General features: G+C 44.2%; 1 protein-coding gene across 7 annotated transcripts in view; it reads right to left on the bottom strand.

Moving 5' to 3' along the window:
• The window catches only part of LOC100026490 (chromodomain-helicase-DNA-binding protein 5), a 63,117-nt gene extending 36,864 nt beyond the window's left edge, over positions 1–26,253 (bottom strand). For 3 of the 7 annotated variants that reach the window (XM_056795931.1, XM_056795932.1, XM_056795933.1), the window contains exons 1-13: positions 25,983–26,252; positions 22,739–22,876; positions 22,479–22,600; positions 21,852–22,025; positions 20,292–20,433; positions 18,222–18,353; positions 15,507–15,624; positions 13,252–13,376; positions 10,294–10,525; positions 6,595–6,723; positions 4,332–4,504; positions 2,120–2,294; positions 330–422 (exon numbers count right to left, since the gene is read on the bottom strand). In XM_056795931.1, the coding sequence (XP_056651909.1) occupies positions 330–422; positions 2,120–2,294; positions 4,332–4,504; positions 6,595–6,723; positions 10,294–10,525; positions 13,252–13,376; positions 15,507–15,624; positions 18,222–18,353; positions 20,292–20,433; positions 21,852–22,025; positions 22,479–22,600; positions 22,739–22,876; positions 25,983–26,111 (1,882 nt within the window). In that variant the 5' untranslated portion in view covers positions 26,112–26,252. Of the gene's footprint in view, positions 1–329; positions 423–2,119; positions 2,295–4,331; positions 4,505–6,594; positions 6,724–10,293; positions 10,526–13,251; positions 13,377–15,506; positions 15,625–18,221; positions 18,354–20,291; positions 20,434–21,851; positions 22,026–22,478; positions 22,601–22,738; positions 22,877–25,982 lie in introns of all 7 variants that reach the window. The other 4 variants (XM_056795937.1, XM_056795935.1, XM_056795936.1 and 1 more) reach the window with 3 other exon arrangements.
• Positions 26,254–26,475: the final 222 nt, after the last annotated feature.

The following is a 26,475-nucleotide window of genomic DNA, read 5'->3' as shown; positions in this document are numbered from 1 at the left end:
CACACACACACACACACACACACACACACTGGGGGCTTCCATATATAGAACAATCCAAGGAATCCCCTGGTGCAGGAGTCCCAGGTTCCCATGACCATCTGCCCCCCAGAATGGCACTAAGTGCTGGGTGAAAGTTGTACCAAGTCTGGGGAGAGCTTTCCAAGCCCTGGTCAATCCTCAGAGCCAGCCCTCAGCTCCCTGGAGACCACCTGGTTGCTGAGATCCTGGTGTGGGGCTGCCCAGACTCTGCCCCAGCAGGGTGGGTTAGGGGGGAGAGTGTAGATCCGGATCGCCCTCATTCCCGGGGAATCACCAACACCCCAACTCACTCTGACCTTCGGGCCTCTCTTCAAAGTCCTCATCCTCATCCTCGGAGCCGATGGAGTACTCCGACTGGTTGTCTGACAGCTCATCCTGCCATTCTGTCGTACCCGGGGAGAGGGGAAACAAAGGGACAGGCAGTGACCCCGACCAGCCATGCCTGCCACCCACTCACCAGGGACTGAGGCTTTTGGCTGGGCCAGGGACAGGCCAACAGGGACAAGGCATCCCTGCAGTCAACATTGCTGAGAGCTGCAGAAAGCACCCTGGGGACCCTGACCATCCAGCAAAGCCCATTGAGCAAAGGACACCTCGTTCCCCCCGAGAGAATGGAAGCTCCCTGGTGGCAAGGGCTGCTTCATTCTCAGCTCTGAATCCTCATCTTGGCTTCCTACAGTGCCTGGCACTTGGTAGATGCTCAATAAATGCAGGTAGATTCACCGAGAGGATATTAGAGCTGAAAGGAACCTGCAGGAATCATCTAAGTCCAATCCTCCCATCTGAGAGATGGTCAGGGGACTTAGAATTACCCATCTAATAATAGCAGGAAGGAACTCTAGAGATCATCTAGTCTAGTCCTAACCCCCTCATTTCACAAACAAAGAAAAACTGGAACCTAGACAGGTTACTTGTCCAAGGTCACACAGTGAGAGAGCCAAGATTTTAAACCAAAACCTCTTGATTCTAAATCCAGCGTTCTTTCCCCTATAATTTGTCAAAGGATTTAATGGCAGCCAAAAGTAGCACTATAAGTCTTTGTCCAAGGCTTTCTTCCCCACAACAATAATGATAATAACAACAGCTAGCATTTCTATAGAGCCTACTGAGTGCCAAGCACTGCGGTAAGCATTTTACAAATATTATCTCACTTGATTCTCAGCACAATCCTGCGAGGGAGGTGCTGTTGTTATCCCCATTATCCCCATTTACAAATGAGGAAACTGAGGCAAAGATGAGGTGAGTTGCCCAAGGGTCACACAGCAAAGAAATGCTTGATGAAGCAGGATTTGAATTCAGGTTTTCCTGACTTCAGGACCAATGCCCTGTCCACACTGCATCAAGCCATCACAACACCAAGAAGCCTTGTCCAGGAGACTGTTTAAGTAGTCCCTTTCTTCTCTCCAAAAAGCACAGTCCAATTAACCTCTCAGCCAGGATCACAGTGGCCAAGCAAGGGCAGGGGCAGGCCAACAGGGGCAAGGCATCCTCGAAGCCAATATCACTCGTCTAAAGACCACCCAAATGATAGCTACAGAAAGCACCCTGGGGACCCTGGCACTATAGCAAAGCCCACTGAGCAAAGGAAAGGGCAGAAAAGCCAGCAGCTCTGTTGAACCATAACTAGTTATGCCTGAATGCTTTCTGATTTTGCCATCACAATTTTTTCCTAATAATTTTATCTATCTTAAAAGGAGGGAGAAAGAACCTTGAATTTAAAGTTAAGAAGTCCAAAGGTTTCCATTTCAGCTCTGACACTTACTATGACTTTGGACAAGTCATTGACCCTTTCTTGGCCTTAGTTCCTCCTCTACACTAGATGGGCCCAAAGGTCCCTTCCAGCTCTCACATTACTGATTGCTTGTTACCAAACATGTCCCTTCTCTTCTTAAAAAAAATTAAACTAAACAATGCCCCTTTTCTTCCTTAAAAAACATAATAACAAGCAATCTTTGAACGGCCAGTGCCAGAGGCTCTAAGAGGCTATTCCCTGTCCCCTTCCCTATGAGGCACATGGTAGCCTGTGCTCAGAGATGCTCCCACCCTGACCCCACCCCAGACCCCAGGGCAGTTGTCATACCTTGGTCCTCCTGGGATGCATCATTATAATTGACCTGTTTCCGTATCCTCTTCCCTTTGCCCAGGTTCCGGGCCAGATCCTCTTGCTGTTGCTCATAGTGGTGACGAAGGAGCTTCTCCCAGTAGTCAGGATCCACGTTCTCCTCCTGCTTAATGATCTCCCTTTCTACCTCCTCCTGGAAACAGACCAGGGAACCAAGTCCAGGTGGGCATGCAGAGCTGAGCCTCTCTGCCAGAGGCCACCAGCACCACCTGGTTTTCACATTTGGGTAGAACAGTCAAATACCCCACTTGGCCACGGTCTTGACCTGAGTCTCTCAAGAGCTCTTCCTTCCCCCTCATGGTCATACCTGAGTCTCTCAAGAGCTCTTCCTTCCCCCTCCTGGTCATATTCCTGACTTTCTGGACTTCAAAGCTATGTCTCCTCTATTGTTGGACATCCTAGAATCTCCTGCAACATCTGGGCCCTCCTCACCCTGGAATTCCTTCCACAAGACCTTGTTCCATTGGTGAGATCCTCTCAGAGACTCCATGTTGTGGAACAGCCCAGACTAGCCTACATTTGTTCTGTTCTTGACTCTCTTAAAGAAATTTCAAAATCATCTCCTCATGCCAAATTCCTCCCCCTATTCTCATCTCCCTTCTGTGTGTTCAGTCTTTTCATATTAGAATGTAAGCTCCTTAAGGGCAGGAACTGTCATTCTTTTTGCTTGTATCTGTACCCTCAGTGCTTAATGCAGAGTCTGGCACAAAGTAAGGACTTAATAAGTCTTTCCTTCCCTCACTCCCTCTCTCCATCCTGCCTTCCTCCTTTCCTTTCATTCCCTCCTTCCTCCCTCTCTCCCTCTCTTCCTTTCCTCCTTCTCTCCCTTCCTTCCCTCTTTCCTTCCTGCCCACCTTTTTTCCTTTCCTTCCTTCTTTCCTCCTCCCTCTCTTTCCTCTTCTCTTTCCCCTCCTTCCTTTCTCCCTCTCTTCCTTGTTTTCCTTCTTTCATTTTCCTCTCCTTCCCTTCCTCCCTCTCTTTTTTCTTCCTTCCTTTCCTTTCCTTCCCTTTCCTCTTTTCTTGATTTCCCTTGATTCTTCCCTTCTTTTTCCTTCCTTCCTCCTCTCTTTTCCTTTCTGTCCCTCTCTCCCTTCCTCCCTTTCTTCACTCTTCCCTCCCTTATTTTCTTTCTTTCACTCCTTATTCAACCCAGTTAAGATCCCACCTCCTCCATGATCATTCCCTGATTATTCTGTTCTTCACCTATATCTCTCATCCCTGAACCCATAAAGTCACGTGGCCATTGGATATAAGCTGGAAGGGTCCTCAGAGGCCTCCTATCACAACTAATGTCTGAACATGAGCAGTTCAGGACAATGAATAGGCCACGAAATTAGGTTCAAATCCCAAATGCCACTTTTTGTAGGATCATAGGTATAGAGCTAGAAGTGATCTCAAAGATCATTTAGTCCAGTCTCTTCATTTTACAAATGTGGAAGCTGAGACTCAGAGTAATAAGCCGAGTCACCCAAAGTCACCCAAAGAGTAAGTGGCAAAAGCAGAATTTGAACTCAGGCCCTCTGATTCTAAGGCATTTCCCATGCCAACAAGATACTATATCACTCATTCAATATGCAAGGTATAGAGTGCCTTGTACTCTGAAGGGTTTTTGTTTTTTTAATGGAGATTCTTTTCCTTTCCAATTAGTCTATTCTAATCATAAATCATATTTAGACAGCATTTTTATATCTTGTTCATATGTTATCTCCCCCAATTTTATTACCCCCAATTTCCAGGCAGAAAAACTAAGGCTCAGAAAAGGGCAAAGATTTGCCCATATTCATTCACTCAGTCAGGATCAGAGACAAGACTCAAATAGGTCTCCTGACTCCAAGACCAGGTCCTACTCTTACCAGTACATTCACCCCTTCCTGGAGGCATTTTATCTTTCTGGGCTGGTGCTGGAGTGCCTATTACTAAGCCATCCTCTGTACTGGGTACCAGGAACTACTCAATTCACCGATTTAGACCTGGAAGCACCATACAGGTGATATCTGGTCTAACAGCCTCATTTTATAGGGAAGAGCTACCTGGCTCCTGGAGGGCACAAGCCCAGAGAGCTCCTGTGCCCTCCCATGCCCAGCCCCCCAAGATGTAGCCAGAGTAAGGTGGAAGGAAAGGGGGCTGACGCAACAGAGAACCCAGAAGGTAGAAAAACATCATCCATTACCACTCCATCTTCTTCCCGGACCACGTATTGGGCCACCTTGAAGGAGCTGAGGTACTCATTCATGTTCTGCAGCTCTGTGTCATCCGTGGCATCCTGGTTCCGATCTAGCAACTTGGAAATGGCGGCATCATCATAATGGATCACACTACTGTCTTCCACGTCCTTGTTGTCACCTGCACAATAAGAGAGGCCACCAATGAGGCAAGGGCCAGCCTCTGGGAGCCCCTACTGCACAGGGCATAGGAGGCTTCAGGAAACTTCCAAAGTTAATGATAGGGGGCAGCTAGGTGGCTCAGTAAAGTGAGAGCCAGGTCCAGAGACAAGGAGTCCTGGGTTCAAAATTGACTTCAGACACTTCCAAGCTGTGTGACTCTGGGAAAGTCACTTAATCCCATTTGCCTAAGCCCTTATAGCTCTTCTGTCTTGGAACCAATAGACCATATTGATTCTAAGACAGACGGGGGTAAGGGTTAAAAAAAAGTTAATGACAACCAATCAGCTTCAAAGTTGAATGAATCACTTATTGACCTGCCTATGTAGCAACTGCTATGTGCCAGGCACTGTGGTAAGCGCTAAGCTGCCATCAGAAATGAGATGGGGATGAGTGCGGATGGGCGACAAATGGCTCTCCTTGGCGAAGCATGCCTCTGGCCTCTAGGCAGAGGAGCACCTAGTGGGCGCACATCTCCAGATGTGCTACATGTGCACATATGTTTTCCGTGGCTGTTCCCCTTGAGTACAAGGAATGCTGCTCCTTGGAGAGGAGGGGAGTGGAAACTATCCATCTTTTCTAATAAGGAGGTGATGTCTCCTAGTGGATGGCTCACTGGGACATGGAATCAAGAGACTTGGGTCAAAACTCTACCTCTTATCCTTCCTAGCTGTCAGAGAAGGCATCTAGGATAATAGACTGAGAGCTGGAAGGGACCCAAATGCCCTCATTTTACAGATGAGGAGACTGAGGCACAAAGCAATCACAGGATCCTAGACTTGGATCAAGAGCTAAAAGGGGACCTCAAAGGTCATAAGTCCAACCCCTTCATTTTATAGATGAGGAAACTGAGACAAAGTGATGTGGTTGGGACAACTAGGTGGCTCAGTGAACTGATAGAGAGGCAACCCTGGAGACAGGAGGTCCTAGGTTCAAATCTGGCTTCAGATAATTCCTAGTTGTGTGACCCTGGGCAAGTCACTTCACCTCATTTGCCTATCTTCTGTCCTGGAACTGATATTTCATTAGTGATTCTAAGACTAAAGGTAAGAGGTTTTGTTGTTGTTTTTGACAAAAGTGAAGTGATTTACCCAGGACCACACAACTAGTATTTGTCTAAAATGGGACTTGAACCTTCCTAATTCCAAGTCCAATATTCTATCCACATACCAAGTAACTTTTCTAAGCCTCAGTTTATTCATCTATAAAATGGGGACAATGCCTATGGTACCCCCTACCTCACAGGGTCATGAGGAGGTTCAAATGAGATGATGTTTTTGAAGCACTATGCGAATGCTATTTGTTCTTTATTATAACACACACACATACACACACACACACACACACACACACACACACACACACACACACACACACAGGCGCTCGCCCTAGTCCTGTCCTGGAGGATGGGCTAAGACAGCTCTGACAGGATCTAACAGCAGCATGGACAAAATGGGGTTACTTGTACCGCTTCATTCATTCTCTCCTATTTGTCCCTGGCAGAGTCCAAGGTCAGTTAGCAGTCAGTCAAGAAGAATTTATTAGGCTTTTATTCCATTCTAGACACTTTTAAAAGAAAGGAAAAAACCCTCAACCCACAGTCCCTGCCCTTGAGGAACTCACGTTCTAATGGGGAGACAACACGTAAAGAACTAGATACATAGAGGACATGGAGAGGCGACTGGGTGGCAGGTCATCTCGGAGGGGGAGGCCCTAGCAGCAGAGGGCACTGGGGGAGCCTCCTGTAGGAGATGGGGTCTCAGCTAAGCCTTGAGAAAGTCAGGGAGACTACAGTGGGGGGGCGAGGCATTCCAGGCATGGGGGACGGCCAATGCCACAGGCTCCCAAAGGAGAAGGAGCCAACGAGGATTCAATTAAAGGGGTAGAGAAGGGACCCGAGGGAAGGTCACTGGATTTTTTCACTCAAGAAAGCATTTGGTTCTTAGGCAGAGGCTCCAGACAAGACCCACTGCAGAGAGTTTAGACCAGGCATAGATGGGTCTGCGCAGTGGTCAAGGCCCCAACCTGGGGCCAGGACAGGGTTCTACCTACCTGGTGGGGTGCTGCCATGCTTTTTTTTCACCCCAGCTGCTAAGGTGCCACCACCTTTGGAGGCCTGGACATCAGGGGCGGGCGCCACGGGCTCAGGCATGTTGATCCGCTGACCCTGAGGCATCATGCCTAATGGGAGACAAAGCATCGGGCAAGGCCGGCTCGGGCAGGAGGTGCTACAGGCAGACTTTGTGGGGAGGGAGGGAGAACAGCTCTCAGAATTATTTAGAGCTGGAAGAGCATCTCAGGGATGTCTGATCTTCCCTATAAGTTCCATGAGGGCAGGGCCTGTGTCTTTCTTATCCCATTTTACAAAGGAGGAAACTGAGGTTTGTGAAGGTTCACTGACTTGTCCAAAGCCATACATCAAAATTCCAGAGAGGATGAAAATTTGAACTCATGTTCTCGACTTCAAATCTACTACTGTCACCTTGGGCAAATCACTCAATACCTCAGGAACCTCAGTTTCCTATCGGTCAATTAGCGAGTATTTCTTAAGGACCTATTATTCGTCAAACACTGCAGTGGAAAACGAGGAGGTTGGACAGATGGTTTATAAAGCCCCTTCCAGCTCTGAATGCTATGACCCTATGAATCCTGTGGCTCGACTTGGAAACTCTTTCTTCCAATGTTAAGATTATGTCCGTCCATCAAAATGACTCAATTCCATTAAACAAACCAACCAACAAACCCTTAACCTAGCTGTTCAACACAATAGCCCAGTGGTTCCCATTTAGAGATTTGCATGCCCCTTTGGGGGTTCACGACATCAAGCATACTAAAAATCCCTTAATGGTGTCTTAAGCAGTAAATGATTGTAAATAATATTATGAGTAGCGAATTAAATTACTCTGGGAATTCACAAAAATTTCCATTTGTTGTTATTGAAAGGGGTTCATGGGACAAAAACAATGGGAACCTCTGGTGTCAACACAACTACAAACAACGGCTTAACGTATGGCACGTTTCACTTTTCAAATGACATCTCTGTAATCCTTGAGCCTTTTCATCATGAAAACTACCAGTTTTCTCATTAGAACTAGGCAATGTGTCTCATCTTGCCTACAAGCTCCAGAAAGGCTTGCCTCAACTACACATGACCTCCCATCCTTACCTGTGCCAAGCATGGAGCTCTACCTTGTCTATAAGAACTCAAGTGCTTGTTCTCTAGAGAAAGAAGGAATTTTTTTTAATTCTGGCTCTCATGACTGGGAGGCTGAGATACCAATGATAAACCACGAGACTCAGGAGAACAAGGTATACAATACAAAAAGATTATAAAGACAAACAACTTTGAAACACTCGGGAACTCTGATCCACACAACGACCAACCACAATTCCAGAGGACTCACGATGAAGGATGCCACCCTGCTCCTGACAGAGAAGTGAAAGACTTGAGTAAAGACCAAGCCATTTTTCATTGGATACAGCCAATATAAGGGTTGTTTTGCTTGACTATACATGTTTGCAATGGGTGAACTGTTTTTCTTGCTTTCTCAATGAGGGTGAGTGGGAAGGGGGCAGAAGGGAGAGAATGTAAACCTGAAAATAAAGTAAACTTGAATTTTTTAAAAGAAAATAATAGATATGTGTCAGATATTAGATCTAGAAGAACAAAGGGGAAACAGGGAAAATGAATACAGAGATATAGGGGTCAGAGGATATTAGTTCTCCAAAGAGATGCTACAGAGCAGCTAGGAAGCACAATGGATAGAAAGCCAGGCTTGGAGTTGGAAGGACACCTGGGTTTAAATCTGGCCTCAGATTTTTCCTAGCTATGTGATCTGGGCAAGTTACTTAAACCCATTTGCCTAAACATTTCCCTTCTGTCTTAGAGTTGTTATTAAGAAACTAAAGGGTTTGTTTTTGTTCAATAAAAATTCTTAAAGGAGATGTCATAATAAGTGTGGAGCCACAACACACAGGTGCATTGTTAGTGGAGCTGAGCACCACGTAAGTTTAGCCATTCTGGACAATAATTTCAACTTCTATTTTAAATAAAAGTCACTAAACCTCAGATATCCTTTGACTCAATGATACTACAAGGCATTTTCCACAAGTCAAAAACAGAGGGGAAAGTTTCCAAAGATACAAAAATATTTGTACCAGCATATAATAGCAAAGGCCTGGAAGAAAAGTGGGTATCTAAAAATTTGTGATATATAAATGTAATGGAATATAATTGCATCACAAGAAATGATGAATATGAGAAAATCAGAGAAACTTGAGAAGATTTGGATGAATTATTGCAGAGCAAAGCAAGCAAAGCCAGAAGACCAAAATGACCACAAGAAAATAAAGGAAAGCAACACTGAACGATACTGGAAATCTGATCAATACAGTGACCAACCATGACTCCAAAAGACTGATAATGAAAAGATGATAGGATTAGAGCTGGAAGGGACCTTAAAGACCATCTTGTTCCAACTTCTCATTTTATAAATGGTAAAACATGCCTCCTACCTCTCATAGAGAGCTAGTGGCCTAAAGGTGCACACTGAGGCATACAATTTTCAGACATGGCCACTGTGTTGATTTTGTTCACCTGACCATATGTCTTTATTACAAAGGAAAACTCTACTGGGGATTGGCAGTTCCTTGGGAAGTGAGGGTAACATTTTTTAAATGAATATTAATAAAATTTCTAAAAGAGGAAGACAAAGCAGCTGGTTATATAAAGCAATGTGTAATCCAAAATTATTCAAATAAATTTTGAAGATTCTCTCATACAAAAATGGCACCATGATAATGTGGAAAATTGGATGCCTGGAGTTCATTGAAAATGTCCTGGGTGGGGAAAGCTAGGTTGCTCAGTGGATAGAGAGGAAGGAAGGAAGGAAGGAAGGAAGGAAGGAAGGAAGGAAGGAAGGAAGGAAGGAAGGAAGGAAGGAAGGAAGGAAGGAAGGAAGGAAGGAAGGAAGGAAGGAAGGAAGGAAGGAAGGAAGGAAGGAAGAAAGGAAGGAAGGAAGGAAGGAAGGAAGGAAGGAAGGAAGGAAGGAAGGAAGGAAGGAAGGAAGGAAGGAAGGAAGGAAGGAAGGAAGGAAGGAAGGAAGGAAGGAAAGAAAGAAGGAAGGAAGGGAAGGAGGGGGAGAGGGAAGGAAGAAGAGAGAAAGAGGGAGAGGGAGAGAAAAAGAAAGAAACAAAGAGGGAGAGAGAAAGAAGAGGGAGAGAGAAACAAAGAGAGAGAGAAAAGACATACTGAGAGAAAGAAAGTGAAAGAAATAAAGAGAGAGAGAGAGAAACAGAGGAAGAGAGAAAGAAACAGACAGAAAGAAAGCCAGAGAGAAAGACATACAGAAAGAGAAAGAAACAAAGAGACAGAGAGAAACAAAGAAACAAAAAGAGAGAGAGAAGAAAAAGAAAGAAAGAAAGCCTAGATCTATTGAGGAAGAAACACCTGGAGGGCCAGTAGGGAGGAATTTCAATTTTTTTAATGATTTTTTTAAAAATTGACAATTGGTAAAATTTAACAAAATTAATTTTAAAATATTTTTAAAAGACATTAAGCACTCATAAGAGCTTAAATTTAGATTTGAATGGGTTTTAGAGATCATTCTGCCCAGTGAAGCAGATCTTGTAGGAAGTCTGGGAATTCCAGGCTATTGGTGTTCAGGTCAGCAGAGGTGACTACCAGGAGAGGCGACACTCCTGGGAGTAACATCCAGAAGCCTCAGAGCTCAGCACCACAGATTCTCTTACCTTCCACATCATCTTTAAAGAGCTCCTCTGTCCCAAACTTCAGGATGTCGTCCAGCTCCTGCTTGGTCATGGACCCAGACTTCGATCCCAGGCCAGGTCGCACCACTAGGTGCGTGAGCATCATCTTGCGCTTGGCGACCTGGGTGATTCGTTCCTCTACGGAGGCTCTTGTGACGAAGCGGTAAATCATGACTTTCTTGTTCTGGCCGATGCGGTGGGCTCTGCTGAAGGCCTGTGGGAGTCGGTCATTCATCCCTCAGATGCCTCGGACTAGAAGCACAGCTCAGGAGATAGCTAATGGGCAGGGGAGTGTGTGAACGTGCGGGCACAGGCATGGATCGTTGAGGGGAAGTGTGACTCTTAGTGCTTCACAGAGAGGTGGTGAACTCCGGGGACGGAAGGAAGCATACATCTTCAGACAGATATATGTTTGTTTGGCTTGACTACTTTTCTTGTAGGGGATGGTTCTACTTTGGGGAGTGAGACTCACAGGGAAGGGATAATGGTTGACTCACAGAAAAGAGCATCAGTGAAACATTTTAAAGGTTTTTTTTTTAAGTATATAATAGTATAACCCAGATCAAATTGCCTGGCAGCACTGGGATGGGGAAGGGAAGAAAGGGAGGGAGGGAGAAAAGTTTAATCATATAACTTAGGAAAATTTATTTTTTGTGATTATGTAATTGGTAAAAATATTTTTAATGTTTAAAAATCTATGCTTATATTTTTTTAAGTATATGTGTTGGGGGGACATAGCTATGTGGCTCAGTGGGTTGAGAGACAGGGGATCCTGAGTTCAAATCTGGCCTCAAAGAGTCCCTAGCTGTGACCCTGGGCAAGTCACTTATTCCCGATTGCCTAGCCCTTACTGCTCTTCTGTCTTAGAATTGAGACTAGAACAGAAGGTAAGAGTTTAAAAATTAAATTAAATTAAGTGGAAGGAGGAGGAGGGAGAGGGGGAGAGTTGTACTAAGCAGCCTACAAGGTCCCTTCCACCTCTGGCCATTTTTGAGGCATTTGTACGATATTCACTTAGCAGAGTGCAGCCATCAGAGATTACCTTCCATTTACATTGGAAACATCTTGAAAGCAGGCAGTTATCTTTGCGTGTTGCCTTTCCCATTAGACTACCCTTCTTGAGAGCAAGGACTGCTCTCAGTCTTTTATTTGGAGGAATTTATCACTGGCACATAGTCAGCATTCTATAAAATCTTTATTCTATTCCCCAACACATAGTAAGTGCTTAAGAAATGCTTGGTGATGGCCAAAAAGAAGGAACTAAAATTAGCAGGAGTGGCCACTGCTGCAAGGGGTGATTTGGGGGCAAGGATAGGAAAAAGGGATGGAGCCACTGCTGGGTATTGTAGATCCCGAATCCCATCTGGAAGCCTGCTAACTTAAAGTACCTTGAAATCTTTTTTTTAATAAATTAAATTAAATTTTAAAAATTTTAACTTTAAATTTAAATTAATTTTTAAAATTTAAAATTTTTTATTTAAAATTAAGTCCTATCTTGGTATTGGTTCTAAGATGGAAAAGGAGCAAGGGCTAGGCAAGCAATGTTAATTGACTTGCCCAAGATCACACAGCTAGGAAATGTCTGAAGCCACATTTGAACCCAGGTCCTCGCAACTCCAGGCTTGGTGCTCTCTATCCACTGTGCTATCTAGCTACCCTTGCTTTAAAGTCTTAATAAACCTAAAGTGACAAGGACAGCTTTTGGGATGGACTCAACCAAAGGCCAATTTTTAGCTTGTAATGTATAAAAGGATCAAGACTTAAATCAGAGAGGCCCCTAGAGGTCATTTAAGTCCAATCTGCTCCATCTGGGATAAGAAGGCAGAGCTGGAGGGAGTTCCCTCTTACTGGAGGCAAAGCCTGAATGACCCCTTCTCAGAGATGCTTTAGAGGGGATGCTCACTCAGGGGCAGGAGTGCCCAGTTGAGGCTCCTTCCAGCTCTGGGATTCCCCAGGGGCTCAGAAACATTAGGTTAGACTCAAATACATGTCGTCTGCCTCTAACATCTAATATTGACTCTCCTAGACCATAGTTACCTTTCCTCCATTAAGAACTAAAAATACTCCCAATCCAGAGTTCTTACAGGTCTTCCCTACTGTATGCTATGAGGGTTTTCTTTTGTTCCGTGTCTCCCTCCCTAAAAGTTAGAACTATCTTTTTGTGTCTTTGTATCAATCCACTGAGCCACCTAGTTCCCCCCGAAGGAAAAGATTTAAAGAGGGTGGAATAAATTTGGAACTTGGCACTAATGGATACCCAAGTAGGTGCTTAATAAATGTTTGTTGACATGAATTAGAATCAAACAGAAAAGAACAGATCAGAGCTAGCATCTCCGGTTTTAGAATTGGATGGGACCTTCAGAAGGCCATCATGTTAACTCCCCTTTTTATAGATGAGGAAACTGAGGCACAGGGACTTGCTTGATTTGGAACTAAAGGAAGGAGGAGCTCTTCTCTTTTTGACCCAGGACCCTACAAAGTCTCCCAGCCTGCCCAGATTTTTTTTCCTTGAGTCCCTGGACAGCTGAGCCTCTCCCTCTCAAAACTGGCAGTCCTCTCTGTCTGTGACTTCACAGCTGATACTGCAATGATCCTCTGACCTAAGATCAGATGGGAACCCCCCAACAGGCCCAGTCCCAGGACATTTGGGCAAGGATCTGCTGCCAAGAAAGGGAGGATCCTGCCAGCTTCCTTATCTGGGATAGGGAAAGGGAGGTCAGAGTGACAAGGAAGGAGGGAGTTCAGCAAAAGAAAGAGATAGAAATCAAGGCAAAAAACCATTTGGGGTTGAAAGGAGCCCCTTTCAAGACTAAGTTGCCATTTCTCCATAGTGTAAAGCATGTTGGGACCTTTACCAGGTCTGGGAACTCATACCTTACCACTAGACTCCAGGGAAACCAGCCCCTAGCAGAGCCCTGCAAAAATGGTGAGTCAACAGACCTGTATGTCATTGTGAGGATTCCAGTCCGAGTCGTAGATGATGACAGTGTCAGCAGTGGCCAAGTTGATGCCCAGACCACCAGCCCGGGTGGAGAGGAGGAAACAGAACTGCTGGGCTCCGGGAGCTGGAGAGGATAAAGGTCAGCCCCACATCAAGAGGTAAGAGAGAGGACAGGGCTCTGGGACTAAATCCTGAATTATAGAGCCACTCTCCTCCCCCAAGGGAAGATGCAACCTAGCTGAGATGTGGGCAGGAAGTCAGCCAGCTACCCCTACCAAGTTCCTTCCCTAGGGCCATTAACCCTTCTGTATTATTGACTATTTTGGACTATTTTCTCTTAATTTATCACAGCCTACTAGAGCTTGCCAGTGACAGAATTGTTGAAAAGGAGGTGAGGAAAGGGGAAGAAGAGAGAGGGAGGTAGAAAAAAATGAGAGATCCTTCCTAGCCCAAGACAACCAAGGCAATATCTTTACCCAACAGTTATCCTCAGGCAGGCATTGAAGCTTCACAGATTAGACCCAGAACACTAATTAATGCGTTTCCTCATAGCTATTCCTTCTTTCTAGTCATCAGTCCAAGTTTGGGCTTGGCCATGAACAGATTACTAAATCTTTGATCTCTCCAGAGTCTGGGAACTCTTGGGTTCAAACTGCAAACCCATCCATCTCTTCTCATCCTAAGCTCATTTTGGATGCATCTTCCATATGGGGAACCACTCCCAAACATGCCAGAGAACTTCCTGCCATTTTTTTAAAACCCTCACCTTGTCTTCGAATCAATATTGTGTATTGGTTCCAAAGCAGAAGAGCAGTAACAGGTGGGCAATGGAGGCTGTGACTTGCCCAGGACCACCCCAGCTAGGACTTTCATCCTCTTAAAGACATTCCACCCTCTTTTTTTCCCCAACATATTTTTATTTATTTCATTAAACATTTCTTCAATTACATGTAAAAAAATATTTAACATTCATTTTTTAAAATTTGAGTTCCACCCTCTTTAAATTGTTTCCTTTAGAGAGCAAGCTAGGTACTCAGTGGATTGAGAGCCAGGCCTAGCTAGAGATGGGAAGTCCTAGGTTCAAATCTGGCCTCAGACACTTCCTAGTTGTGTGACCCTGGGCAAGTCACTTAACCCATTGCCTAGCCCTTACTGTTCTGCTGCATTGGAAGCAATGCACAGTATTGATGCTAAGACAGAAGGTAAGGGTATTTTTTTTAATGTTTCCTTCAGTTTGTGTTTTTGTAGGCAAACAACAAATTAAGTTGTATGCCAGGTAATCTTAATACTAGTATATATTGTCAGGGTCCTTCAACCTCTGACTGCCGAGACCCCATAACCATTGGCATAGGCAGGTCTGAGAGGATGGTTGAGGGCTCAAAAGACAACACCAAGCATGGAGCAGTCACTCATCGCATGACCCAGATTCCTTATCTGAGACCTTGACCTTCAAGCCCAGGCCAGAATACAAGATCTGTCTAGGAAGCAGACATAACAGTCACCCAGGGAAACTTGCCCGGAAACATTAGACTTCTGGAGTCATGATGCTCTTTGGCAGGAAGAGATCTCATTGAGCTTCTCTTTCCTTTCCTCTAAGAGGACCGGCTCAGCCATCCTTATTCTTCACCCACTTTTGTCAGCTGGGTGCAGATAGTCCCACAGAGTGGCCCACAGATTGGCATCCAGAATTGGCACTATTATTGCCTAGAGAGCTTCAGCTGGCCCTGCTTTCCTCACGACAATAACAGGGATGGGGCTGGTTAATTTTAAATCTTAGAAGAACAAATAAAAAGATATTTGTAACATTATGATCACTAAAATTAGCACTACAATAAACCCATAATTATTAGCCTTTCTAATGTGTGGGTAATACTTCTCAAAGCCCAGCTAATAAGTAAACAACCTTTCCATTTCTTCTTCTTCAGATATCATATTAAAGCTCCTGCCATATTTCGAACTTAAGTTGTATGATCCAGCACACACGCATGCACACACACATATACACACACACACCTTTGATACACACTAGAATCCTTCAAAAAAATTCCTCCTCCATGCCTTAGACAAAGGGACAGGAATTTTCATCTCTCCCAGCCAAGGAGCCATTTAAGTCCTGGGGTATATTCCCAACATTCCCATTATATTCCACCACTGCCTAGTGGTCCATAAAACTTCCCCTTGGGGAAAGAAGAGGAGAAAGTCAGGGTATCATTGCTCAGTCTTGGGTTCTAGGCAGAAAGAAACCATAAAGTACCATTGAATCTGTCGATAGCTTCTTGCCGAAGACCTCCCGTGATCCCACCATCAATTCGCTCATACTTATAGCCTTCGTACTCCAGGAAATCCTCCAGCAGGTCCAGCATTTTGGTCATCTGGAGGGAGAAATAGGTGCCCAAAGTGGGTGACCATGGGAAGAAAACCAACCTAATGACCACACTGGCCTGATTCCCCAGAAGGGCAAAGATACAGACATTGACTTTGATGGTAGGTGTTCAACAACCATTTATTAAGCACCTGCTATGTCCCAGGCCCTGCAAAAAACATCAAAGACACAGAAAGGCAAAAGATAGTCCGCCCCCCCAAGGAGTTCATAGTCTAATGGGGGACACAATAAGCAAAGACCCACTTATAATAGATCAAACAAGGGTAGCTAGATGGCATAGTGATAATAGCATCATGTCTGGGGCCAGGAAGACTCATCTGCCTAAGCTCAAATCCAATTCAGGTATTTACTAGCTGTGACCAATGATGTTTGCCTTAGTTTCCTCATCTGTAAAATGAGGAAGAAGGAAATGGAAAACTATTTCGGGGGGTTTCAAGAAAACCCCAAATGAGGTTACAAAGAATCAAGCATGCCTGAAACAACTGAACAACCAAACAGAGTACATTGGGGTAATCAACTAGATAGAATTAAGGGGAACTGGAAAGACCTGGACAGAGAAAGCTACATGATACCCAGACTCTAAGCTGCTACCATCTGGCAGCTCACAAAAAACAAGCTTGCTCTTGAGTCAGAGAACTTTGGTTCAAATCTCACTTCTGATGCTTACTTCTGTGCAAGCTTAAATATCACATTTACCCCAGAATCAAACAGAAGCCAAACTCTCAAATTTGGGAGAAAGGGGGAGGGATATATAATACCTGCTTTGTGCCAGGTACTATAAGTGCTTCTTTGCAATTATCTCAGTTGATAACCCAAAGAGGTACATACTATTATAATCTCCATATTATAGAGGTTAGGTGACTTAAGTGTCCAGGGGCTGGATTTGAATTCAGGCCTTCCTGATTCCAGACCAAGGGCTTATCCACTATGCCACCAGCAGCTTCCAGCTTTAGTAAAGCAAGGAGATCACACTTTGGGTGTGAAAAAGATGTGGGCACATGTGTTCCAACTGGTCTGGCCATGGGTCAATAAGGAGGTGAATGAGCACCATGGCAGCTATTCAGGGCTTATGAGGATCAAAATGTTGATCTGTGTGGTCCTAAAGAGTAAAAAACCATTAATAGCCCAGATCTGGGAGGAAAATTAGGGGTCATGGAGTCCAATCTGTCCCTGGGCAAGAATCCTCCTACAAAACCATCAGGAAGTGGCCATCTAAGCACAGTTCAAAGACCTCCAAAGAGGGGGAAACTTCCTCTCAAGGCAGGCCAGCTGACTGTAGAACAGTGTTGACCATTAGGGAATGTGACCCTTTGCAAACCTTCAAAGACCCACTAGTGACTCCTAGTTCTGTTCTTGGGGCCAAGAAAAACAAGGCTAATCCCTCTTCCACTTGGTAGACTGGTAGTAGACAGTTCTCATGTCCTGCCCTGCTCCCCATCTACCTAATAAGGTAATAAGGATGGCGGATGCTGAGGCCCAGAAAGATAATTATGGTATATAATATGCACATGTATATAAAGGGAATCGGTCGATGTATCCTAGAAAAATAGACCCATATGCACACTTTGTAACAATGGATCATCTAGAAAAAGAAGACAGTATCCGTTTATTATAAAGTCAGTTTATTATAAAGGTAGCCCTCTCTGGTGGGTTTCTTCTTCTCTATCTTAGTGGATGAACATCAGAGGCAGAATGGACCAGCCTGTTGAGCTTTGAAAGGTCAGAGGAGGTCCGGGGACTGGTATCTAGAGCAGAGTCTGCCAGGAGTCACTACCAAGGCCAAATCTGGTGAGAAGCAGCTCAACAAGTGACCTGCTTGACCCAAGTAGTTCAGCCCACCACCTGAGCGGTCAAGAAGATGAGTTCCAATCCAGCCTCAGACCTTACTACTGTGTGACCACCTCTGTTTGCAACAATAATAGCAACTACTTCAAGGCAAGGGTTTTTAGTGAGGATCAGATGAAATAATAATATCCCTAAACTTCCTAGCATAAGTGTTTAAAATGCATGTTCTGGGGGTAGCCATGTGGTTCATTGGATGAGAACCAGTCCTGGGTTCAAATCTGGTCTCAAATACCACTGTGGTGACCCCCAATTGCCTAGATAAGAAGGTAAGGATTTTAAAAAATATAAATGCATGAATTTTTCTGCAGTCACCATTCTAGTCTACTTTCCAGTCTGAGAGAATGTTTTTGTAATTCTGTACTTGCTACACTGTTCTTAGTCAATGTTTCTTTGTAAAAACTAAATAGGTGATGTTGGAGGAGGCTAGATTAGAAACAGGGATTTAAAAAAAACGAATTGTTAATTAACAGTTCATTGGTATTGAAAAGCAATTATTAGCTGACCAAATTGATATTAACCAGCTATTAGTATTGTGGGGAACACACCGGTGGGGGCTCATTCTCCAAGACGAAAGGCAAAAACCTGGCTCTCTGGTAGTTTCCCCACTAGGGAATCTGGTTTCTCACAGATTGAAGGGGGATCCCACTGGTTTTGGGGGCACTTCCTTCCATTTGGATGAGGGCATAAGGGGAAATCTCTGACACCTTCTAAAATCAGACTGTGAGAGGGGGTAACACTCACCTGAGAGAAGATTAAAACCCGGTGTCCTTCATCACGCAACTTTTTCAGCATCTTCTGTAGGAGCATGAGCTTCCCAGAAGACTTGACCAAGGAGCTGCCATCGTAGGAACCATTGGGTAAGACTGGTGCCTCCTGTTCAATAATCAATCAATTCAGAAGCATTTATTAAGTTCCATCTAATGTAGAAGGCACAGTAAGGAGTTGAAGCTACAAAGGCCAAAATGAAGCAGCCCCTGCCCTCGAGGAGCTTCCTTACAAATTCTAGCAAAGGAAACAAGTATATTTAAATTAAAGGTATATGGAAAATATTGGGGGCAGGGGGGTAAGGTACTGGAGCTATGATCTCATTGGTATAGGGAATCCCCAGCTAATAATACAGTGCATGTTTGCCAACTTCTCTGCAAATTGGGAAGTACTGGGGTTAGTTTTGCCTAATGTCAAAACATCAATTTGTGTCAAAGGTAGGACTTGAATTTGTTCATCGGGTCTCGCTGGAGGCTTCTCTATTTAAAACATCACACAGAACAAATCACAAGGGAATTGGGGGCAAAATTGGCACTGGCCCCTGGGGAGGGGTGCTTAAACAGAACTCTGAAAATCCATTTTCTAAAGAGGTCTTGTGAAAGGAGGGAGGGAGTCATGGAATGTCATATGTATAGAGTCAGTTTGCCTGGACTTAGGGTGTGTGAAGAGAAATAATATGCCACCCTGAGTTATAGGGACATCAGCCACCCCATCTAGTCCGAAGGAGACACGAAGGAACATGTTCTATATGTAGCCACCTGGCTGGCCTCTGCTTGAAGACCTCCATGGAGTGGAAGCCCAACAGAGGAGTTTGTGTTTGATCCCAGATAATGGGGAGCCACAGGAGTTTATGGAGGAAGCATATGGCATAGTCCACGTGCTTAGAGAGGGAAGAGACTGAAGAGGGCTTTGTACTCAAGTATATTCAAGAGCCAGAAAGGATATTGGGACTCTGGGAAAGGCCAGACAACACCTTGACTCTCACGTGGCATTTCTCTAAGCCCCATCGCTCATGCCCAGACCAGGAAGAGACGATCATGGGGGAGAATCTCTCTCTGTGCTGGGCAGACATGTGGAATAGGAATCCTGCTGCCTGCTCAATATGGAGTGGCCCAGAGATCTATTTGCCTCTGTTCAAAGCAACCGTGCCCTTAGGGAGGGAGAGCAGATGGATAAATGGTTGGTTCTCAGTGGTCCTCATGGGCACCATTCATCTTCTCTGAGGATTAACTACAGCAAACTGACTCACTACAAGCTGGTTCCCAAGGCCTTTGCCAGGCTGCTGGGCTGCTCACCCCTCACCACCTGTTGGTGTATTCAGGAAAGGCGAACCGAACCCATTTCAGTATTAGCTTGGCTAATAGCTGGCATTTTTAGTGAGCTTTTAAAGCTCAGAGGGTGTTTAATATATATTATTCTCATTCAATCCTAACCACTTGATGAGATGGCTACTGGTCTCCTTAACTCCAGAGGTCAAAAGATTATAAAGTGAGCTGGAAGTCAACCTCTTCACTTTACACTTGAGGAAACTGAGGTCTGGCGAGATGGGTTTTGAATGTACTTGGTGTCTCCTGACCCCAGTTACCACTGCAGCTGGTTACTCTCCCCAAGTCAAAAGTTGGTGATTAACCACCATTATTTAGAATTCTGCCCCACGGATCCCTCCATTGTTATAGATAATGGAACTGACTGTGCCACTCAACTAGCAATTTATTAAGCATCTACTCTGTGCTAGACACTGGAAAAGCCCTGGGAATACAAGAAAGGCAAAGGCAATCCCTGCCTTCAAGGTCCTCACAGTCTAATCGAATAGTGAATTAGAGCTAATTAGGGATGGAGAAAGGCTTCCTAGAGAAGGTGGAGATGAGGAATTCCAGCCATAGGGGACAGCCACTCCCTTGTAGGCGGACAGAAAGCCAGGCCTCAGAGGGCAGAGACAAGAGAAAAGTGCTGGACAGGAGGTAACTCCTACAGTATGCCAAATGGCCCCTCAAAGAATGGAGTCGGCAGATAAAATGACTCGGGATTCTGAGCCCCTGAACCTACCACGGCGGCCACGGGGAAGAGATACGGGTGGTTGCAGCACTTCTTCAGGTCCATCATGATGTTCAGCAGAGACACCTGATTTCCACCGCCTTTGGAGTTCAAGGCTTCAAAATTTCTGGTCAGAATGAACTTGTAGTATTTCCTACAGCAGGAGAGGAGAATAATGACCACTGAGGAAGGCAGGGATGTCTCTTCCATTTGTATCCTTGGAACTTGGCTCTACCATTTTCAATCCCTGGGCTCATGATTAATAAAAAGAAAGAAAGCTTTTTCTGTCTTCAACAAGGTAACAATAACAATCTAAATTGTAGTTTTAGAGATCAGACATGGGGCAGCACTGGGAGAATAAGTGATTTTCCCAGGGTCATCAAGTATGTTGGCAGAGGCAGGACTTGGTGAACCTTTTAAACTAGCTTATTCTCTTACTATTTCCATATAACATCATCACCTGGCACAAAATAAAATCATTTTTCAGATGAGGAAACTGAGGCTCAGAGATCTTGAGTCTTTCCATGGTCATAAGAGTTAATTAAGCCTTCGTGATTGGAGGTCCAGTACTCTCCACCATGGTACCCTTCATCTAAAGAGCCAAGATAGGGACTAGCTCCAACCTAAAGGTAGAGTTCTTATTCCCCAAGATGAAGGAGATTCATCTTAAGGCACGCTCTCCAATTCTTAAAAAATTCTCAGAGTTCTAGACTTGAACTGTTTCTGGATTTGGGGGTGGTGGAGTAGAAGAGGGTAATGTAGATTTTTCAGACTGGGCACTGCCTATTGAACTCCAACATGGAGTGATGGGTTCAAATTACAGTTACGCCTGTAGTCATTTACTAACTAATCTTCATGATGATCCTGGAAGGCTATTAAAATCCTAAATCTAGAGGGAAGGCTATATAATATGTTGGGAAAACTACTCCTAGCTCCTCACCCAAAAGACCCTCTAGGCTGATGCCAGGAGAGCTGAGGAATAGAGGAATAACACTGATATAGTTAGCCTCCCATGTGCCAGGTACTACAAACATCTCACTTGATCCTCACAACCACCATGTGCAATTATGCAATTATTATCATCCCCACTATCATCCCTCTCCCTTATTGTTATCCCCAGTGGAGGAAACTGGGACAAACAGATCTTAATCAAGTTCCCCAAGGTCTGAGGCTGGATTTGAACTTGGGTCTTCTTGGCTCCAGACCAAAAGCTCCATCCACTGTACCACTAGATGCCCCTAATGGATAGGATCCTGAAGTCAGTTCATTAAGACTAGAGAAAGGAAAGGGTGATGAGAGGAGGGAATTAGAAACATTAGTCCCCAGGGCTCTGGTCCCACTCCTTCATTTAACAAACTGAGGCCAAGAAAGGGAAAGTATTGAGTGACAAATAACAGAGGTAGGATTTGGATATAGGTCCTCCAGCTCCAAACCTAGTTGACAATTATTATATTAAGCACTGACTGTGTACGTAAGCATCTACACTTGAGTCCTACAGATACAAAGAAAAGCAAAATGCTATCCCAGAAGCTCCTTGGAGGAAGGGCTGGGAGCCCAAGGGGGAAAACTCACTTCTGCATCTGGCTTAGCTCCACCCGCACAATCAGCTCCGTCTTGGCTGGCATGTTCTTAAACACATCAGCCTTCAGTCGCCTCAGCATGTGGGGCCCCAGCAAGTCATGCAGCTTCTTGATTTGATCTTCCTTGGAAATATCAGCAAACTCCTCCAGGAAGCCTTCTAGGTTGCTGCAGAGAGAAGTGGAGATAAAAGAAAGAGGCCTCAATGGTGTCTCCCAGGCCATCAGTCAATAAATAAATATTCTGCACTAATAGAAGGGAATCCAAAAAATAAAAGGCAAAATAAGGTCCCAGCCTTCTTGGAAGAAACAAGAGCTTGAACAACCAGAGATACACAGGAGGGTAATTTCAGAGGGAAGGCACTACTACCAAGGATGGAGACTGAGGAAGATCTCCTGCAGAAGGGAGGACCTACCCACTTCACCGGATTATTGGGACAATGCTGAAAGGATCTGGGTAAAGTACATAGAAGGCCAACCTTAAAAGTGGCTCTAAATGGAAGCTATGGGAGCAGAGGTAGGGTGACCACTTTGCAGAAAGGCTGTGGAAGGAAATCCTGGCCCAGGTCAGAGTGGAGTGAGCTGTCTTCTGAGGATTCTGGGCATTTAAAGGATGACTCACTTGAACCGTTCTGGAGTCAGGAAGTTTAGAAGATGGAACAGTTCCTCAAGGTTGTTCTGCAGGGGTGTCCCCGTAAGCAGCAGCTTGTAGTCAATCTTGTAGCTATTCAACACCCTAAAGAACTAGGGAGAAGAAAGGGAAGATCATTCTAGCCCTGGTCATTCCACTAAGTACTATGAAAAGGGCAGTTACAGCCTGCTTTCCTCTGCCTGTCACTGGTTTTCCCCCATCCACTCCCTCTCCTGGATACAATGGCTTACCTTGGACTGGTTGTTTTTCAGCCTGTGAGCTTCATCTACCACAAGACAGGCCCATTCAATGGACCCCAGGATGGCCTGGTCAATGGTAATGAGTTCATAGGATGTGAGCAAGACATGAAACTTGATCTGTGCCTCTTTCTGCATGGGAAGGAGAGGAGAGTTTGGACAATGAAGACAGAGAGAGGTTGTTTCCATAGCAGTGCCATGCAGCCATCATGGAGGAGAGACATCATTGTGAGGAAGGGGCCAGTTAGCAATGACTCAGGCTGGTCTTTGCTTCCAAACCAGCCCCCCACAGCCATAATCTAAGGAAGAAGCCATCCAACTGCCAACTACCACCTACAGGACAGATAAGCTAGGACGCAGGACTAACCACCACCACCATCTTGACCACCATCTTCCCTCAGATCCTTCCTGATGAAGACAATGCAAGAGCCTTGGAAATAGCAATGGTTCGTTCAACCACCAGTGCCCACAATCATCATTCAGGGGCTCCTGTAGGTGTTACAGCCACACCTATTGAAGACCTACTAAGCGGGTTCCTGTCACTAAAGTTCCCAAGCCCTATCAAATGGTACAACCTCAGAATAATTTTAGTATGATTTTATCAGCAGAAATGAGATTAAAGAAGAGGTGGGAGGCAACTAGTTAGTATAATGGATAGAGTGCCAGGCCTGGAGTAGGGAGGACCTGAGTTCAAACTTGGACTCAGACACTTCCTAGCTTGGGCAAGTCACTTAACCCCCATTGCCTAGCCCTTACAACCAATTATTGTAGTATGGATTCTAATGGCTTTTAAAAAAGGAAAAAAAGAGGTGCTCCCATCTGTTTTGCCGCTATACCCCAAGGACCCTTTCCATATGTGTTGTGGGAACTCTGGAGAAAAGCATAGTGCTTTTGCACAAAGTGAGCATTTAATAAATTCTTTCATTCACTGATTCAAGCACTCAAGAAATAAGCCCTCTTCCATGAAGTTTGATAGAAGAAACATTTAGGATGGGAAACTCATTACCTCCCTACGAGGTCCATATCATTAAAAGATTTTAATTGTTGTATATCCACAAATTACCCTAGTAGCCAATTAGCCTTTTTTTATAAGGCAGGAGCAAAGAAAGTGTTCCTAGTCACCCACCAGCCCTGCATGAAGCACCTCTAGCCCTTCTCCTTAAAGACAAGTTGTGGCTCTGCTTTTTAACTCGCTTCACTTGATGTAGGTCCTCCTATCTTGCCTCATAAATTTCATGTTTATCTTTTTTTTTCTCAAACCATAATTTCCCATTATATTAATGGGCCACAATTTATTCGATCATTTTCCAGTTGTGGGAATATAGGTGTCCTCCAATTTGTTTTTCCTATTATTCATGCAGCAGCTATGAATATTTTGCTCAGATAGGTTCTTACTTTTCCTTTTTATGATGTTTTTTGCAGTCCATTCCATTTTTGAAGCATTCTCCCATGTGAAATAGAATGGAGAGAAGGAAGACCGTGGAAATAGAAAGACAGGAATGATCAGCATGGCTCCATATCATTGCTACAGTGAGTTGGGGTTATTAAAATATAGATAGCCTTCTAAAATCGTTTAAAATCTCTGTGAACAGCTCCATGATTTAAGCTAAAATGGTTTGGAGCATCTATGTGTGATGAACTTTCAAGGATGGTATCAGAGGGGTCTTTCCAACCTGCCCTTTGGTTATCCCATTCAAGATAGAGCCATGAGCTGGACAGATGGTGCTATTAGATCCAGCAAGGAATTCTCTTTTTAATAAAGCAAAGAAAAACAAAACAGAGAAGCTTTGAAGGACTTATTTGAATTGATGCACTCTTTAAAGAGGTACTAGGTGACATAATGGATAGTTTGGGATCTAGACTAAGGAAGACGTGAGTTCAGATTCTGAAATTTCCTGACTCTGTAATTCTGTGAGTTTGCCTCAGTTTTCTTCAGCTGTACATTGGGTACAATTAATGGGAACTGCCTCACCATAATTGTTATGAAAATAAAATGAGGATTAATGTATGTAAACAATAGCCTGTAGACCTTTGTAAATGTTGTTATTGAGTCATTTCAGTCTTGTCTGACTCTTCATGACTCCATTGGGAGTTTTCTTAACAAAGATACTGGAGTGGTTTGTCATTTCCTTCTACAGCTCATTTCACAGATGAGAAAACTAAGGCAAATAGGGTGAAGTGACTTGTCCAAGGCCACACAGCTAATAAATAAGGTCAGTTGAGTCGTCCTGAATCCAGGCTCAGATGCACTTTATCCACTGCACCAACTAACTATCTGCCCAGTTTGTAAACCTTAAAATGCTGTATAAAATATAAGAAACTATAAATAGAATTTAATTTTTTAAAAAGGCTGCTGAAGTCTCATTAATTGTATTAATCATCTGAGTCCTGGAAAAAATGCAAAAAATCCTGTAAACTTTCCTACTTGTTCTCAGTGGAGAAGTGTGGAATGCATCATACACAGTTGTTTTGTAGGTTTGTCTTGCCTTTGTTGGTTTTCTGTCTTTACAAAAGAAGGATCAATGGATATGAGGTCATATCAAGAAAATGATAGTGTAAATTTAAGGTGGCAATAAAAATGTTTAAGTTGTAAGTCAGCTTGTGATCTAGGGGTTTTTTTTAATTTTGTGCATTGGAATTTTAGGGTGTGACAATGGAAAGGAATTCTCCAGAACTCTCTTCACTTATGTAGACTGTCACCCCCATGTATGATTTAGTAAAAGTCCTAGAGAATTATCAAAATCAGAATTTGAACCCAGAACTTCTTGATTCCAAGACCTGCATTCTATCCACTCTACCTGCCACTGATGCCAGAGTTCTTAACCTGTGGTCTAGATCCCAAAGATTTAAGGGGGTCTGTGAACTTAGATAAGAAAAAAATCACATCTTATTTTCACTAAACCAACTGATGTTTCATAATCTTGTCTCCTACAGGTCCTTTTTTCTTTGGTTTTTATTGTAATCACAAGGAAATGAGATCATAAAACACATTGGTTTCTTACCATAAAGAACAAAAGAAAAAAGGGCCTGTAGGAAATATCAATGGAGCTGGGGGCCCAGTGTAAGCTCTGGGTTGTCGATGGAGAAGAAGATGCTGCAGGGTAATAATGAGGGTTTGAGAGGCCCCTCCACATATTACAGAGAAGAAGTGTTTGATTGCCTGAGGTTAGAACTGAACTCAGTTCTCCCACCTTCCCAGCCCAAGAGGAGCCCAAAAGCAAACCCCAACAGCTCTTACTTTCATGCGGAAAACCTTCTTCCCACTCCGGATGGCGTTGTCCTCAAAGGAAAACTCATTCTCCCGAATCACCGATCGGCTCTCCTTGTCCCCCGTGTAAGTAACCACGTAAAAGTCAGGTGCCCACATCTCAAATTCCCTCTCCCAATTGATGATGGTGGACAAGGGCGCACTGACCAAGTATGGCCCCTTTGAGTGACCCTGGAGAGGGAGACAATGCCCAGATGAGCTTGCCACAATGCCAGACTAGCTCTGTAAATCATTGACTTAAACTGGTAATCAGCTGATCAACAAGTATTTTTAAATCCTAGTCACTGGGACATACACAAAGGAACCTCTGAAAGTATCTCATCATAAATTCATAATCTAAGAGGGAAGATGGCCTTAGAAGTATCTAATCCAACCTCTTCATGATAACCAAAGAAATGACTTGTCCAAGGACACATGAGTACAAATTTTGAACTCTTTACACACTTATAGCATACCAATCCCA

The sequence above is a fragment of the Monodelphis domestica genome, chromosome 4 (genome assembly GCF_027887165.1).
Source record: "Monodelphis domestica isolate mMonDom1 chromosome 4, mMonDom1.pri, whole genome shotgun sequence".
Lineage (NCBI taxonomy): Eukaryota > Metazoa > Chordata > Mammalia > Didelphimorphia > Didelphidae > Monodelphis > Monodelphis domestica.
Note: the sequence above shows the minus strand (reverse complement) of the source record. Positions and strands in the feature narration are given on the sequence as shown.